Raw genomic sequence first — 15171 nt, forward strand, 5'->3', positions numbered from 1 at the left:
AACTTTGGCTCAAGGTATTGATTTGTAAAACAAAAAACGCTACTGTAGGTAGCGTTAGCTAGCGCTAGTCGGTCAAAACTCCAGTATGTTTTATCCTATAGCTCGTTCTCCATCTTCTTTTTTAAATAGTGAGCCAACATGTTTTCAGAAGTTTTATTTCCATGGCAGTTGTAGTATCGAATCACAATACATATTGTATCGGCATCTAAGTATCATTATAATATCGTATCGTGAGGTCCCTGGTAATTCTCAGCCCTAGAAGATACGTATATCATGCTGGTGCCCATACAGGGTTAGTTACATTAGGCCAGACATATTATTAGAGGAACCAAGCCTGTAATGAATAAATACACGTATTACATTTTTAGCTAATACAGGTTATTTTGACCAGACCAGTCAGCTGGACTAAAGTCAAATGAAGGTCCCCACTCCACAGCAGTTGGCTGACTTCATAGTTCCGGGAAAGAAGAGTGTATTATTGATATCCCACTGTTTCACCAGATTATCATCTCAGTTGCACTGTGACTCCTCTTTCTTGGAGAGTTTTCGATCAGCTATCTCTAAAGAACAGTCTGTGTTTTGTTCTCACTTTAGGCCTACCTAGTTCTGACCACCAACCTCTCATGTGAGCTCATTGGGCAACAATGGCTGAGCTGCTGCTGCGGTGCACTTAGCAACCCCAGAGCAGAACAGAGTAGACAGCCTGGCCCTGAGGAACTGAGCTGAGTGCAGGGCCAGTAACAGCCCATAGGGCCAGAGGTCAGACTGTCATAGTGTTAGGAGCCTGCTCAGTCTGCTGGGCATTACACCAGAGGTATGCTGTGTCACTCTCTAGTCCAGGGGTAGGCAACTAAATTCAGCCGTGGACCGGTTTTTGTCAGAACAGATGGTCGGGGGGGGCTTGGAGCATAATTATAATAATTTGTACACTACAAATTGACCACAAATAAGGCCAAAAAGAGATTTGAAAATAACAATATTTTCCTAACTTGATTACATTGAGACATGATCACATTTTTTAAAATATATATATATTTGTGGGAATACTTGGGAACAGATTTCCTAAATTAAGCAAATTTTTCGCTGGATTCCTGGTGATTTTACAGTGTATTTTGACAAACATAAAAAAAAAACATTGTTTTTAAAACTCGTGTGTCAGTTTTGGCCCACCTGTTGCTGACCCCCTGCTCTAGCGTCTGCTTAGTCTACTGTATGTACTACAGGCCTAGCCAGCAGAGGATTAGTTAGATCAGAGCAGCAATACTGTGTACTAATCCTCTGGGAGGCCTGGACCTGGCCTGGCTTTCTGTCTGTACCATGCCTTCGGTGGTAGTGGGGTGGGGGCTAAGACTCTCACTGAGACCTTGTACTAGGGCCCTTCTTCCTCTGTTGTTTTCCACAGCTGTAGTAGTAGGCCACTACTGTTGTTCATGGAAGCCTTCCAGCTTCACCCAGGAAGTCCCAGTCTGATACCACGTCAACGTGAACAATGTGGGCGGAATGAGACCTTATTGATACCAGAAATCTCTCCTCGCTCCCTGCTCTACTCCTGCCTCTGGGAACCAGTGGAGGTCACAGAGGAATGAGAGCATTGAGAAAGACCCCCCCCATTCACACACTCACACACTCAGTATTTATATTATAAGGGTATTATGGTAACAATGAACTTTGCCTTATGTCAGTTAGCCTACAGTACCTGCCAGGCCATGTACAATGAGTGTATAAAACATTAGGTACACCTGTGCTTTCCATGACAGACTGACCAGGTGAAAGCTATGATCCCTTATAGATGTCACCTGTTAAATCCACTCCAGTCGGTGTAGATTGAAGGGAAGGAGACCGATTGTAAAGAAGGATTTTGAAGCCTTGAGACATGGATTGTGTATCATTCAGAGGGTGAATGAATGTAAGTGCCTTTGAACAGGGTATTGTAGTGGGTGCCAGGTACACCGGTTTGAGTGTGTCAAGAACCGCAACGCTGCTGTATTGTATGTAATTGTATTGCTTTGTCTACCCTTCATCTTCATAACAGATTACGCAATCCAGTAGCTTCATGTATTGACAATATTTGATAACCGGATCTAAGGCCAATGGCAATGTGTTTTCATGTAACGTATGACCACTGTCCATTCGGTAGACAATCCTAATTTGTCATACAGCATTCTTTAGAGTAGATCATGAACCACGTCTCTCTTCATTGATCTGTGTAATGTCTATGTCTGCCCCAGGTCAGGGTGGGCAGAGCGGACATCGTGTGCCCCATCACGGAGTGCAGTGGTTACCTGGAGGAGAGCCTGGTGGTGTCCCACCTGGGTAGCGAGGAAGTGGCTAAATACAAGTACTTCCTGGAGTTGAGCCGGGTCGACTCCAGCACCAAACCCTGTCCCCAGTGCAGCCAGTTCACCTCGCTGAAAGGACGCACCCCCAGCAAGGCAGACCACAAATACAAGGTGAGAGAGAGGGACTATACTGTTCTGAGATCAGATATTATACAGAAGGACTGAGCCCAAGTAAAAGGTGAGTACAGGGCCTCTGCTGTTTCTAGCACGAACCCTGATATTATACAGTAATAATAAGAAAATATCTGAATAACATATGTCTTTCTGAAGAATGCATATAATCTGACCTTGTGTACTGCTTTGGGAAACGCTTGGGTTCTTTAAATCATCGACAAAGTGCATCATTGTGCATAATTAACGATGGAGGCTTTAGTCTGTGCAGACAGGCACATCTATGCACTGTATGCCGTGCATCTAGCCGATCACATGTCTATGCCCTCCGCAGATCCAGTGCACCAAGTGTCAGTTTGTGTGGTGTTTCAAGTGCCAAGCCCCATGGCACGACGGTTTGAAGTGCCGGGACTACAGGAAGGGGGACAAGCTGCTGCGTCACTGGGCCAGCGTCATCGAGCACGGCCAGAGGAACGCCCAGAAGTGCCCCCGCTGCAAAGTGAGTGACAAGGCCAGGAGAGTTTACAAAAATGGCAAACCTTGCTCCTTGAGGGAGATTTAGGTCGACAGTTTTGCAGCAAAACAATGGTCCTTAAAGGGTGTTCACTTGACTAGGAAGGTGGTGTTTAAAGTGAGCAAACACAGCAAGCCCTGTATCTCAGAAAAACCTGCTAATTGTGTTTAAAGAATCTCAAGAGAGGACCGACAGTTCTCCAGCCCTTTATGTCTACATTAGGTGATTAGAGATGTGCTTTTCAGGTGTTCTCCAGCCATGACAGTGTCCTCAGTGCATGTTCTCCCTCTCTCAGAGCTTCAGACACAGGGTTAGGAAAGAGAGAGACAGAGAGATATTGTTGTTGTCTTTGTCTCCCTAGTCCACTTGTAACGATGGCTAGAAATGAAGCATTCCAGGAAGTCATAAGACTGAGCCTGAGGGCAGAAAGTCCATACCAAATTAGATTTAGTGAGCCACATCAGCTCTTTGTTTCATGAACAGTGATGGGCCTTTTGGAGGGCAACAACAGCAAACACAACACAGGACTGCTGATTCTTCAAGGTGTTGGGATCCATCACTGATGTGTAGGCTGTGAGCTGGCTGTCTGTCCATGGCAGCACTCTCCTCTCAATGTACTGTCAGTCGGCATGAGTCAGGGAGAGGGGTTGAGTGAGGCTCAGATATCAGGACAAAATGTTTCATTATTTTTCCTTAAAACAAGCCAAAACACTTTGTCCACCACACAGATTGAAGTATAGGCTACAGCCTGTGTTTTATATTCTGAAAAGACCTTCGATGAACTAACTGATAGTCTCGTAATTGCTACATATTCTCAAGAGTTATTCATTTGTACAGAAGTTAGGATCTCACTTGAGACGAACAACAACTTCTAAAGGCTTTATAGATGGAGCATTCATGAAGTCATATGTCACTCCCCGATGATGTCACGTTCCCCAGATCCACATCCAGAGGACGGAGGGCTGCGATCACATGAACTGCACCCAGTGCAGCACCAACTTCTGCTATCGCTGTGGGGAGAAGTACCGCCACCTGCGATTCTTCGGGGATCACACGTCCAACCTCAGCGTGTTCGGCTGCAAGTACCGCTACCTTCCTGAGAAGCCCCACCTCCGCCGGCTGGTCCGGGGGTCTGTGTGTGGTGAGTCTACCCAGCCTCAGCCCGGGCCCCAGAGGCCCTTAAAGCCTTCATAGAAGGGACACATTGAGATTCACTAAGTTATTAACCATTACCTTTTATGGTTATTATTATTAGGTGATCAAGCAATCAGTAGCCTCTGAAAATCTGGCATATAGAAAATATAGACCTTCTAGTGCTGATTTAAAAAGATGCTCTGATTAGCAATTGTAATTTTTTGGCCTTATGCCTGACTGCTGAATGTAGTTATGACACTTCCTGTGACTTTCCTCCTTTGTCTCTGTGATCAGACTCAGAGAGATAGATAGGCAGGCGGGGGCGACGAGGAAACTTCAATTACCATGTGGGTGGCCTTTCATCCTCTTAATCAAATCCCGCTGCTTATGAATAATTCACACAATAATGAAGACGATCAAAACGGCATGTCCTAGCTTGTTGCTGCTGATATGACTCTTTCATAAACCCGTTTTCACTATACAATTACTGCCTCTGCTAAAAGTTTGCATTGTTGTCACGGCTCTGAAGTCAGAACAATACCGGCGTACTATAGTAGCAACCACAGAGGTTTGCATGACCCTTATCAGCAGAACGTCCTTATCTGAGGTTACGCGTGTCTCTGTGACCCTGCCTGCCGTCTCTGAATAGTAAACAGCTCTCCCGAGAGATGCAGTAGCTTTCTAAGAGGTGTTCTGACTGCAACTCGGTGTCTGTCGTATCCCCAGGGGCTCAAGCAGTGTGGCGTGTAGTGACATGCGGGGCCTCAGCTGTTGCTCCCCGAGTAGGGTTAGCTAAAGTTAGTCAGAGGCTGCAGGTTGCCAATGGAAACATCTGACACACGGTTGACTGTGGGCTAATGTGGCCTTCAGAGGGGCTCCAACACCCCTCTCCACCTTCTATTAAGGCACTGCTCACACAACTCACATTCTATTGTTTTCACAGCCTTGACAGTTTCCCCCATATGCAGGCGCAATACTACAAACAACTATCTTTGTTTTTATTAGGAAGACCCCATCCGCAACCCCCCCCCCCCGTAATTGTGCAGGATCCTATTTCAACCAATGTTTGATAGCCTGTTGAAAATGTTGATGTGCTGTCTACGAGGCTGCTATTCCAAACTCCCCTGTCCTCCCCATGCATTTTCATGTGTGTACTTGTCCTGACCCGTTATGAACATCTGTGTTGTCTCTTCTGTCTTCCTGCAATTCCAGTAAGTAAAGTGGTGGTGGCCCCTGTTGTCATAGTCCTGGTGATGGTGGTTGGAGCTTTATCCCTGGTCGTAGGTAAGCACTGTTACATCCTGTTCTAATCCTCAAGACAACTTGATACATTAGATAACCAGTGGTGCTTTAGATATAATCTATAATGTGTTACTTTCTCTTGGGTCAGGTAGGTACATGTAGTGTGACTCGGCTTGTTCAGTGGCTGTGGTGTGCTGGCGAGGGCCACCTGTGTCTTGGTGTAAACAGATAGAAGCGGCTAAGTGTCTGCTTGTTCAGATAGCTCTGTGACACTGGGCGGTGGGAGGATGACACGCTGATATAAAGCTGCTGACAGTCACTTGTTAATCCGGCAAAAATTTGAAATGTCGTTATTTACGTTGGATAAAAGTCAACACTCTAAGCTATATCACACAGTGCAGTTGAGGAACAATGGGAAAGTAGTTCTGCTTTGAAAGTTGATGAACTTGTTATCCCACCTTTGAGAAAATGGCCCTTGAATGTTTTGCTACACCTACTGGAGAGCTCCCCTTTGTCTACACCCATTCAGCATCGTTCACACCCTCTTAAGCCTTAGCCCCACCCATCTCTTTAAGGATTCTCATGTGAGGCCATGTGCTAAACAGAGTGAGTAAGGTGGTGTAGTAAACAACCAAAGATTTCAAAAACTCCAGGTGGAAATAAACTTTATCTAGTCCTTGGCCTATATCCTAGTCTGACTTTGGTGCAGGTCATGTTGTTCTTCACATTACCATCTCTGGTAAACACACATTATATAAAATAGAATATACGTTTATTTGTCACATGCACAGGATACAGAAGGTGTAAATGGTACAGTGAAATGGTTACTTGCATAGTAGCAATATCAAAATAGAAAGCTTCCAGATAAAAAATATTGTACACTGAACAAAAATATCAAATGTAAAGTGTTGGTCCCATGTTTCAGGAGCTGAAATAAAAGATCCCAGAAATGTTCCATACGCCCAAAAAGCTTATTTCCCTCAAATGTTGTGCACAAATTAGTTTACATCCTTGTTAGTGAGCATACGGCGGCAGGGTAGCCTAGTGGTTAGAGCGTTGGACTAGTAACCGAAAGGTTGCAAGTTCAAATCCCCGTGCTGACAAGGTACAAATCTGTCGTTCTGCCCCTGAACAGGCAGTTAACCCACTGTTCCTAGGCCGTCATTGAAAATAAGAATTTGTTCTTAACTGACTTGCCTAGTTAAATAAAGGTAAAATAAAATAAAAAAATAAAATACCTTTGCCAAGATAATCCATCCACCTGACAGGTGTGGCATATCAAGAAGTGGATTAAAGGGAAAAGGGATACCTTGTTAGTTGTACAACTGAATGCAATGAAATGTGTCTTCCGCATTTAACCCAACTCCTCTGAATCAGAGAGGTGCGGAGGGCTGCCTTAATCAACATCCACATCTTCAGCGCCCGGGAACAGTGGTTGAACTTCCTTGCTCAGGGCAGAGCGACATATTTTTACCTTGTCAGCTTGGGGATTTGATACCGGCTACCTTTCGGGTTAATGTCCCAATGCTCCTACCCGCCAGACTACCTGCCACCCCTTCACAGCATGATAATTACACAGGTGCACCTTGTGCTGGGGACAATAAAAGGCCACTTCCTTGTGGGAATTGTCACATCATTTGCATGCATTAACTGTCAGTCATTTCACTGAGTTTACTGCTCGCTCTATATATTAACCTGCCTGTTCTCTCCTGCTCTGCTCCGCTCTCTTCTCAGGCCTCGTGGCCTTCCCTATCTACTACATCTGTAAGAAGAGACGGAAGCGCACCCAGGGGACAGGCCGCTGGCTCTGAGCTGAGGACCATGACAGTGTGGTCAGGACCCTGCTCCAGAGGCGTGGCCCAGCGAGGGGACACAGGGTTGGGGGAGGGGTCCTTCCAACATGCCCCACTAGTTTCTAGCCCCAGCCTGAGAAGAACCATGCTTTAGAGTGGGCTCCTCTCTCTGCTTTATGTCCACCACAAAACTGTCTGTGGCTCCTCCTCCAGCCTGTGGATCTGAAGGCTCAAAGAGCACACAGAGCAGTCTACTACTGTTCCCTCCCATTAGTGACCGGGATTGCTGAGGAGAGGCCAACTGACAGGCAGGTACAGCCTCTGGTATCAATTTCTTTTAGAAAAGTTTGAGGTTATTTATTGAATGGTTTTTAGTACTGTTGTTTGGTTTTGTTTTTTTGTCTGGGCTCATATAGCATGGATAGTGAAACAAAAACACATTGGATAGAATGGGAAAGAGTCCCTCAAGGTGTGTGGGTGAGTTTATCACCATTCTATTGGTTACGCGTACAGTAGAATGCCTTTTGCGCACCCTGAGAACCTGCAAATATCAGGGATTGTATTGTGGTCCATACATAGATAGTTACATCACATCAAGCAATTGATTTCTCATTGTTAAGGACCAATCCCTAACTGTTTCCTGTAAGTGAGATTCCGGCTCCATTCAGCCGCTTCCGCCCCTGCCAACCTCGGAGTGCTGTGCCCACACACACACACACACACACACTGGTATTTGCATCGTCAACCAAATGCATTTAAGTCTTTTTCATTGTAGAAAACAATGGGGACAGCACTGTTGAAATAACTTCTGTTTGATGCCTAGTAATCATTTATCAATAATCTCATCCATACTTGCAAAGTAGGGTTTTTAGTGTTCTATTGTCCTAAATGATCCAGACAAATGTGGTCCAATTTAACGAATGGGAGAAGTCTTGAGTGTTCACAGACAATAACCGAAAAGTGCTTCATGTGCCGCAATATATTTATATGTTTTGAAAATGTACATTGGATACATTTTCTGCCTCTTTCAATGGTCAAAATCAGATGTTTTCTGTGAGAATAGATCTAAAAACACATTTAAAACATATCTGTGGAGGACGGACCAATGGACAGACAGACCGTAAGAATCGTAAATGATCCAGAAGTCATGGTTTTGTTATTTACCTTGAGGAGCCTATTTAAGGAACTCACTTTCAAACTCACTAGATTGCTTGCAACAACCACTTTCCCATAGTCTTCCATTATTTAAATCTAGTTAAAGTGTCGTACATGCTATTTGTATATGAATGTGTCCATGAAGTTCATACTAGTCATGTCAGGGGTTTTTGTTCACATCAAATGTGTGGTTTGTAATCCCGGTGTCTTGACATCATTAATAATTAACTATCGTCCATTCTCCATTTTAATATAAAACACTGATTACAATAGGGAATGGTAATTAACCTAACACCAAGTCAATTTGTGCACAACATCAGCACAGGAAAAACAGTCGTGTTTGTAACACAGATGACAATCAAGTATCTCTTAGACTTAAAAAAAAAAAGTGGCCTTTGATGTAAGTACCCTTTTGAAAGCCACACAATAGACCTGGAGCTGTGCCAGGGGAATGGTGGATTTTATGAATCTTAAAAGGATGTAACTTGGCAACATTGGGCCTGTCCAACATCTTCCCCCCCTATCCCCCCAAATCCCCAACCTTCTCACTGTGGGCGCTGTATATATCAGACATTCAGCTCTGCATTGATTATTATTGTGTTATTAATGACACAGACTATGATGATGATGATGGAGATCGATGAATGCTCGGTCACTACTTACCGTGTGGACGTCAGTTACCACAATGTCAAAGGTCATGGACAGAATTTGAACTCTATTAGGCTTTTGTAATTAATCTCAGGGAGCATTCAGTTACCATTCTCCACGGCTGTCTTTCCCTGCATGCTCCTGTAGCTGCCACTGTACTCTGTGATCAAAACCTGTCACACATATTGTTTGTTTTTACATGGTTTTAAAGATGTATCTTACCTGACGCCAGATATCATTTTGACCATTTTTCTCACCAAGTCATCACCTGGATAATACAGTTGAAGTCGGAAGTTTACATACACTTAGGCTGGAGTCATTAAAACTCATTTTTCAACCACTCCACAAATTGCTATACAAACTATAGTTTTGGCAAGTTGGTTAGGACTTTGTGAATGTCACAAGTAATTTTTCCAACAATTGTTTACAGACAGATTATTTCACTTATACTTCACAGTATCACAATTCCAGTGGGTCAGAAGTTTACATACAATAAGTTGACTGTGCCTTTATATAGCTTGGAAAATTACAGAAAATGATGTCACGACTTTAGAAGCTTCTGATAGGCTAATTGACATAATTTAAGTCAATTGGATGTGTACCTGTGGATGTATTTCAAGGCCTACCTTCAAACTCAGTGCCTCTTTGCTTAACATCATGGGAAAATCAAAAGAAATCAGCCAAGACCCCAGAAATGATTTTGTAGACCTCCACAAGTCTGGTTCATCCTTGGGAGCAATTTCCAAACGCCTGAAGGTACCACGTTCATCTGTACAAACAATAGTACGCAAGTATAAACACCATGGGACCACGCAGCCATCGTACCGCTCAGGAAGGAGACGCGTTCTGTCTCCTAGAGATGAACGTACTTTGGTGCGAAAAGTGCAAATCAACCCCAGAACAACAGCAAAGGACCTTGTGAAGATGCTGGAGGAAACAGGTACAAAAGTATCTATATCCACAGTAAAACGAGTCCTATATTGACATAACCTGAATGGCCGCTCAGCAAGGAAGAAACCACTGCTCCAAAACTGCCATAAAAAAGCCAGAATAGGATTGCAACTGCACAACTGCACATGGGGACAAAGATCATACTTTTTGGAGAAATGTCCTCTGGTCTGATGAAACAAAAATAGAACTGTTTGGCCATAATGACCATCGTTATGTTTGGAGGAAAAAGGGGGACGCTTGCAAGCTGAAGAACACCATCCCAACCGTGAAGCATGGTGTGGCAGCATCATGTTGTGGGGGTGCTTTGCTGCAGGAGGGACTGGTGCACTTCACAAAATAGATGGCATCATGAGGTTGGAAAATTATGTGGATATATTGAAGCAACATCTCAAGACATCAGTCAGGAAGTTGAAGCTTGGTCGCAAATGGGTCTTCCAAATGGACAATGACCCCAAACATACTTCCAAAGTTGTGGCAAAATGGCTTAAGGACAACAAAGTCAAGGTATTGGAGTGGCCATCACAAAGCCCTGACCTCAATCATCTATAAAATTTGTGGGCAGAACTGAAAAAGCATGTGCGAGCAACGAGGCCTACAAACCTGACTCAGTTACACCAGCTCTGTCAGGAGGAATGGGACAATATTCGCCCACAATAAATTTATTGTGGGAAGCTTGTGGAAGGCTACCTGAAACGTTTGACCCAAGTTAAACAATTTAACAGCAATGCTACCAAATACTAATTGAATATATGTCAACTTCTGACCTACTGGGAATGTGATGAAAGAAATAAAAGCTGAATTAAATGATTCTCTCTACTATTATTCGGACATTTCACATTCTTAAAATAAAGTGGTGATCCTAACTGACCTAAGACGGGGCATTTTTACTAGGAAACACTGAGTTTAAATGTAGTTGGCTAAGGTGTATGTAAACTTCCAACTTCAACTGTATATTAAGATGCCATTGTTTGATGCCACTTTTAGTGTTTTAATCTGACATCGGATTGGGTAGGTGGAGGATCCACCTCTGACATTCTGAACTCGCCAGGGGGCTTATCGGCTGGCTGAAGCCCCTATTCGTGCCATTGTGGCCTGGTTACCATAACAATATGACTGGTGCCTTTACAAAGATCATTGATATAGGCTTGACGGTCTCATCTCTGCTCCAAAAACGTCTGTAGCTTGCACAACTGAAATGGTCAATTCCTCCTGATCTACCCATTGTAGATGTCAATTATCTAGTAGTTTAAAGCTACAACAACACCAATAGTCGTTTTTCATGTATTGGTTGGTTTATGAAAATCAAAGGCACAGATTTGTATTCTACTTTTGTTTGTGGTTCTTCTGTGCTGCTGCACCACTATCTTCACAGTTCATGTCATTCACGTTTAGCTGTTTGTGTCAGATGTAATTGTGGAGTCATTAAAAAGTGATGGTTAAAATGCCAAAAACATATGTCCTTTTTTTTGTGTGAACAATTGTTTTTATTGGATCACGTCAAAGGCAATACAATCAACAAATGAACCTTGGGGAATTGGACACGATGCAGACAATTACATTGATGGAAGCTACGATCTATAGATATGCAATATTAAAGCTGATCTACCTCCTAAAGAAAAGAGTTATAATAATCCACCTTCTTCCTGTATTAAGCCAGGTAAACCAATTGATGGCTCAACAAAAAACACTGTCTTGCACTTACCAACTGTGATGTATAGTTTTTAAAAGATCTCTGGCCCTTCCCTCCCTGACCAAACCCCATTCCATCCATCCACAAAGATGTCCTATTCAGAAGTTGTTTTTACAGAAACATTATCACCTTTTAATTCCGTTAGTGCTTGCCCCCTCGGAGAGTAGCCTACACCACACCAGCCCGGCCAAGCTGTTTTGTTATCTGTCCTGTCCACTCTATCTACCCTGGATGGACAGACACAGGATAAGTCCCAAATGGCACCCTATTCCCTTTATAGTGCACCACTTTTGACCAGGGCCTATAGTCGACCACTACAGTATATAGGGTGTCATTTGGGATGCACATGCAGCTCCCCAACCGTCATGTGACCTAACCGGGGCCAGTGCTTACTCAGCAATACATAGCTCTGGGATCAGCTGACCTTGCAGCTGTGGTGGCCACTGAGAAAGTGAGTCATGACTTCTAGCTGGTTATGGACCCACAGGTCAAGAGGAGGATTCATGGGGGATGGGGAAGGAGTTATAACAGGGCCTTCAAACAGCCAAGCTCTGTGGCTGTGGACTCAGCTCCCAGCTGGTTCCTTCCTTCCAATCGGGATCATCTGATTTATTGTGTGTGATTAGAATGCTGTGAACAGCTGTGTAAATATACAGCACTCCATATCAAACTAATTCAACAACACAGAGGCTCAGCAGAGCTGAAAAAGCTATGAAATATACAACACATTTAATGAGAATTGCCTGTAGTTAGTGGTTATGCTTTAGCAATATTACATACAGTAGTAATATAGGCTTTTGTTGCTGTTCTGCCCGATGCAAGTGCCTCATTTCACAATAATAAACCAATGTGATCTGAATAATTGTTAATCATAATGAAAATTCCATTCAGTCAATTGAATATCCTGCCTCCTGTTTCATTCTGTAATGTTGCCTTGATGTCCTCATGGTGTGGGGCTGTGCTCCTCTGTCTTCATACTAGCTGACACAGACATCCTGTTGACAGAGCTAAGACAGAATAAGACTTGGCAGAGCTGCAGAGGGGAGCTCAGCTACCAGTACTAGTACATACCACACTGATTCCTGGTACAGCATGAAATAAAGCACACCCATATTAAAACTCCCAGTGAATTACAGAATTTCATATGGTGTTTTGATAAGACAGGGAAACATTTAATCTTTAAAATCCGTTTGAAATTACTTTCACGGAAAGATTACGGCTTCAGAATGCAAGGTTTTTCAAAAACACATCAGAGCTGAAAAGAGCAGCTGCTGCTTTGAGGGAGATGTGTTCAGTGCTGTTTCTAGGCATAAGCGGTATAATCGGCTTTTTTGTTTGTTTTGGAAGTAAGTCGGGGTCTCAACTTTGTAGATACACTATACAGTATATACAAAAGTATGTGGACACCCCATTCAATTTAGTGGATTCAGCAATTTTAGCCACACTCATTGCTGACAGGTGTATAAAATCGAGCACACAGCCATGCAATCTCCATAGACAAAAATGGCAGTAGAATGGCCTTACTGAAGAGCTCAGTGACTTTCAATGTGGCACCGTCATAGGATGCCACTGTTCAGAAAGTCAGTTAGTCAAATTTCTGGCCTGCTAGAGCTGCCCCGGTCAACTGTAAGGGCTGTTACTGTGAAGTGGACATGTCTAGGAGCAACAACGGCTCAGCCACAAAGTGGTAGGTCACATAAGCTCACAGAATGGGACCGCCGAGTGCTGAAGTGTGTAGCGAGTAAAAATCGCCTGTCCTTGGTTGCAACACTCACTACCGAGTTCCAGGAAGCAATGTCAGCACAATAACTGTTCGTCGGGAGCTTCATGAAATGGATTTCCATGACCAAGCAGCCACACATAAGCCTAAAATCGCCATGCTCAATCCCAAGCATCGGCTGGAGTGGTGTGAAGTTCACTGCCATTGGACTCTGGAGCAGTTGAAACGCGTTCTCTGGAGTGATGAATCAGGCTTCACCATCTGGTAGTCCGATGGACAAATCTGGGTTTAACGGATGCCAGGAGAAAGCTACCTTCCCTTATGAATAGTGCCAACTGTAAAGTTTGGTGGAGGAGGAATAATGGTCTGGGAATATTTTTCATGGTTCGGACTAGGCCCCTTAGTTCCAATGCAGTGAAATATTAATGTGACAGCGTTCAATGACATTATAGACAATTCTGTTCTTCCAATTTTGGGGAAGGCCCTTTCCTGTTACAGCATGACAATGCCCCCGTGCACAAAGTGAGGTCCATACAGAAATTGTTTTTCGAGATCGGTGTGGAATAACTTGACTGGCCTGCACAAAGCCCTGACCTCAACCCCATGGAACACCTTTGGGAAGAATTGGATCTCCAACTGCGAGCCAGGCCTAATCAGTGCCCAGCCTCACTAATCCTGTTGTGGCTTAATGGAAGCATGTCCCCACATCAATGTTCCAACATCTAGTGGAAAACCTTCTCCGGAGAGTGGAGGCTGTTATAGCAGCAAAGGGGGACCAACTCCATATTAATGCCCATGATTTTGGAATGAGATGTTCAACGAGCAGGTGTCCACATACTTTTGGTCATGTAGTGTAGATCATAAAACACACAACGTGCAATTTCAGAATGTGGTAGTGCATCAGCAGCTATGCCAGTCACTGACAGTCACTCAATTAGCCCATGTCAGCAAACATTTTATAGATTGCTAGGTAAGTTAGTCTAGCCAGCTATCTAAACCTTATAGTAATCAAGGCACGTGCCCAGGGGCCCTGACCCCTAGGGTGCCCCCATTGATTTTGTTAGTTACTCTCACTCAGATATCATATGAACCTGGCATAAGTCATGGCAAAACATGTAGAATTGCAGGAAATTAGCAGGCCAAAGTCCAAATTGGCTGTATTGTAAAAATGTATGGAAAAAAGAATGAATGATCAATAGTTCCAGTTGAAGATGAATGGTGCATTGCATCTGAAAGACTGATATCTTGAGTCTTATCTTTTTTATATATTTTTTTATTTTACCTTTATTTTACTAGGCAAGTCAGTTAAGAACAAATTCTTATTTTCAATGACGGCCTAGGAACAGTGGGTTAACTGCCTGTTCAGGGGCAGAACGACAGATTTTGTACCTTGTCAGCTCGGGGATTTGAACTTGCAACCTTTCGGTTACTAGTCAAATAAAATAAAATAAAATGTTATTTGTCACATACACATGGTTAGCAGATGTTAATGCGAGTGTAGCGAAATGCTTGTGCTTCTAGTTCCGACAATGCAGTAATAACCAACAAGTAATCTAACTAACAATTCCAAAACTACTGTCTTATACACAGTGTAAGGGGATAAAGAATATGTACATAAAGATATATGAATGAGTGATGGTACAGAGCAGCATAGGCAAGATACAGTAGATGGTATCGAGTACAGTATATACATATGAGATGAGTATGTAAACAAAGTGGCATAGTTAAAGTGGCTAGTGATACATGTATTACATAAGGATGCAGTAGATGATATAGAGTACAGTATATACGTATGCATATGAGATGAATAATGTAGGGTATGTAACATTATATAAGGTAGCATTGTTTAAAGTGGCTAGTGATATATTTTACAT

The 15171-nt window shown here is 43.3% G+C and overlaps 1 protein-coding gene across 1 annotated transcript in view; it reads left to right on the forward strand.

Annotated features, from left to right (window-relative positions):
• The window catches only part of rnf217 (ring finger protein 217), a 29775-nt gene extending 18433 nt beyond the window's left edge, over positions 1-11342 (forward strand). Inside the window, exons 2-6 of the mRNA XM_029676848.2 lie at positions 2229-2450; positions 2785-2949; positions 3904-4105; positions 5311-5382; positions 7075-11342. Coding sequence (XP_029532708.1) covers positions 2229-2450; positions 2785-2949; positions 3904-4105; positions 5311-5382; positions 7075-7151 — 738 coding nt within the window. The 3' untranslated portion in view covers positions 7152-11342. The remainder of the gene's footprint in view (positions 1-2228; positions 2451-2784; positions 2950-3903; positions 4106-5310; positions 5383-7074) is intronic.
• Positions 11343-15171: the final 3829 nt, after the last annotated feature.

Source organism: Oncorhynchus nerka, linkage group LG13 (assembly GCF_034236695.1).
Source record: "Oncorhynchus nerka isolate Pitt River linkage group LG13, Oner_Uvic_2.0, whole genome shotgun sequence".
Lineage (NCBI taxonomy): Eukaryota > Metazoa > Chordata > Actinopteri > Salmoniformes > Salmonidae > Oncorhynchus > Oncorhynchus nerka.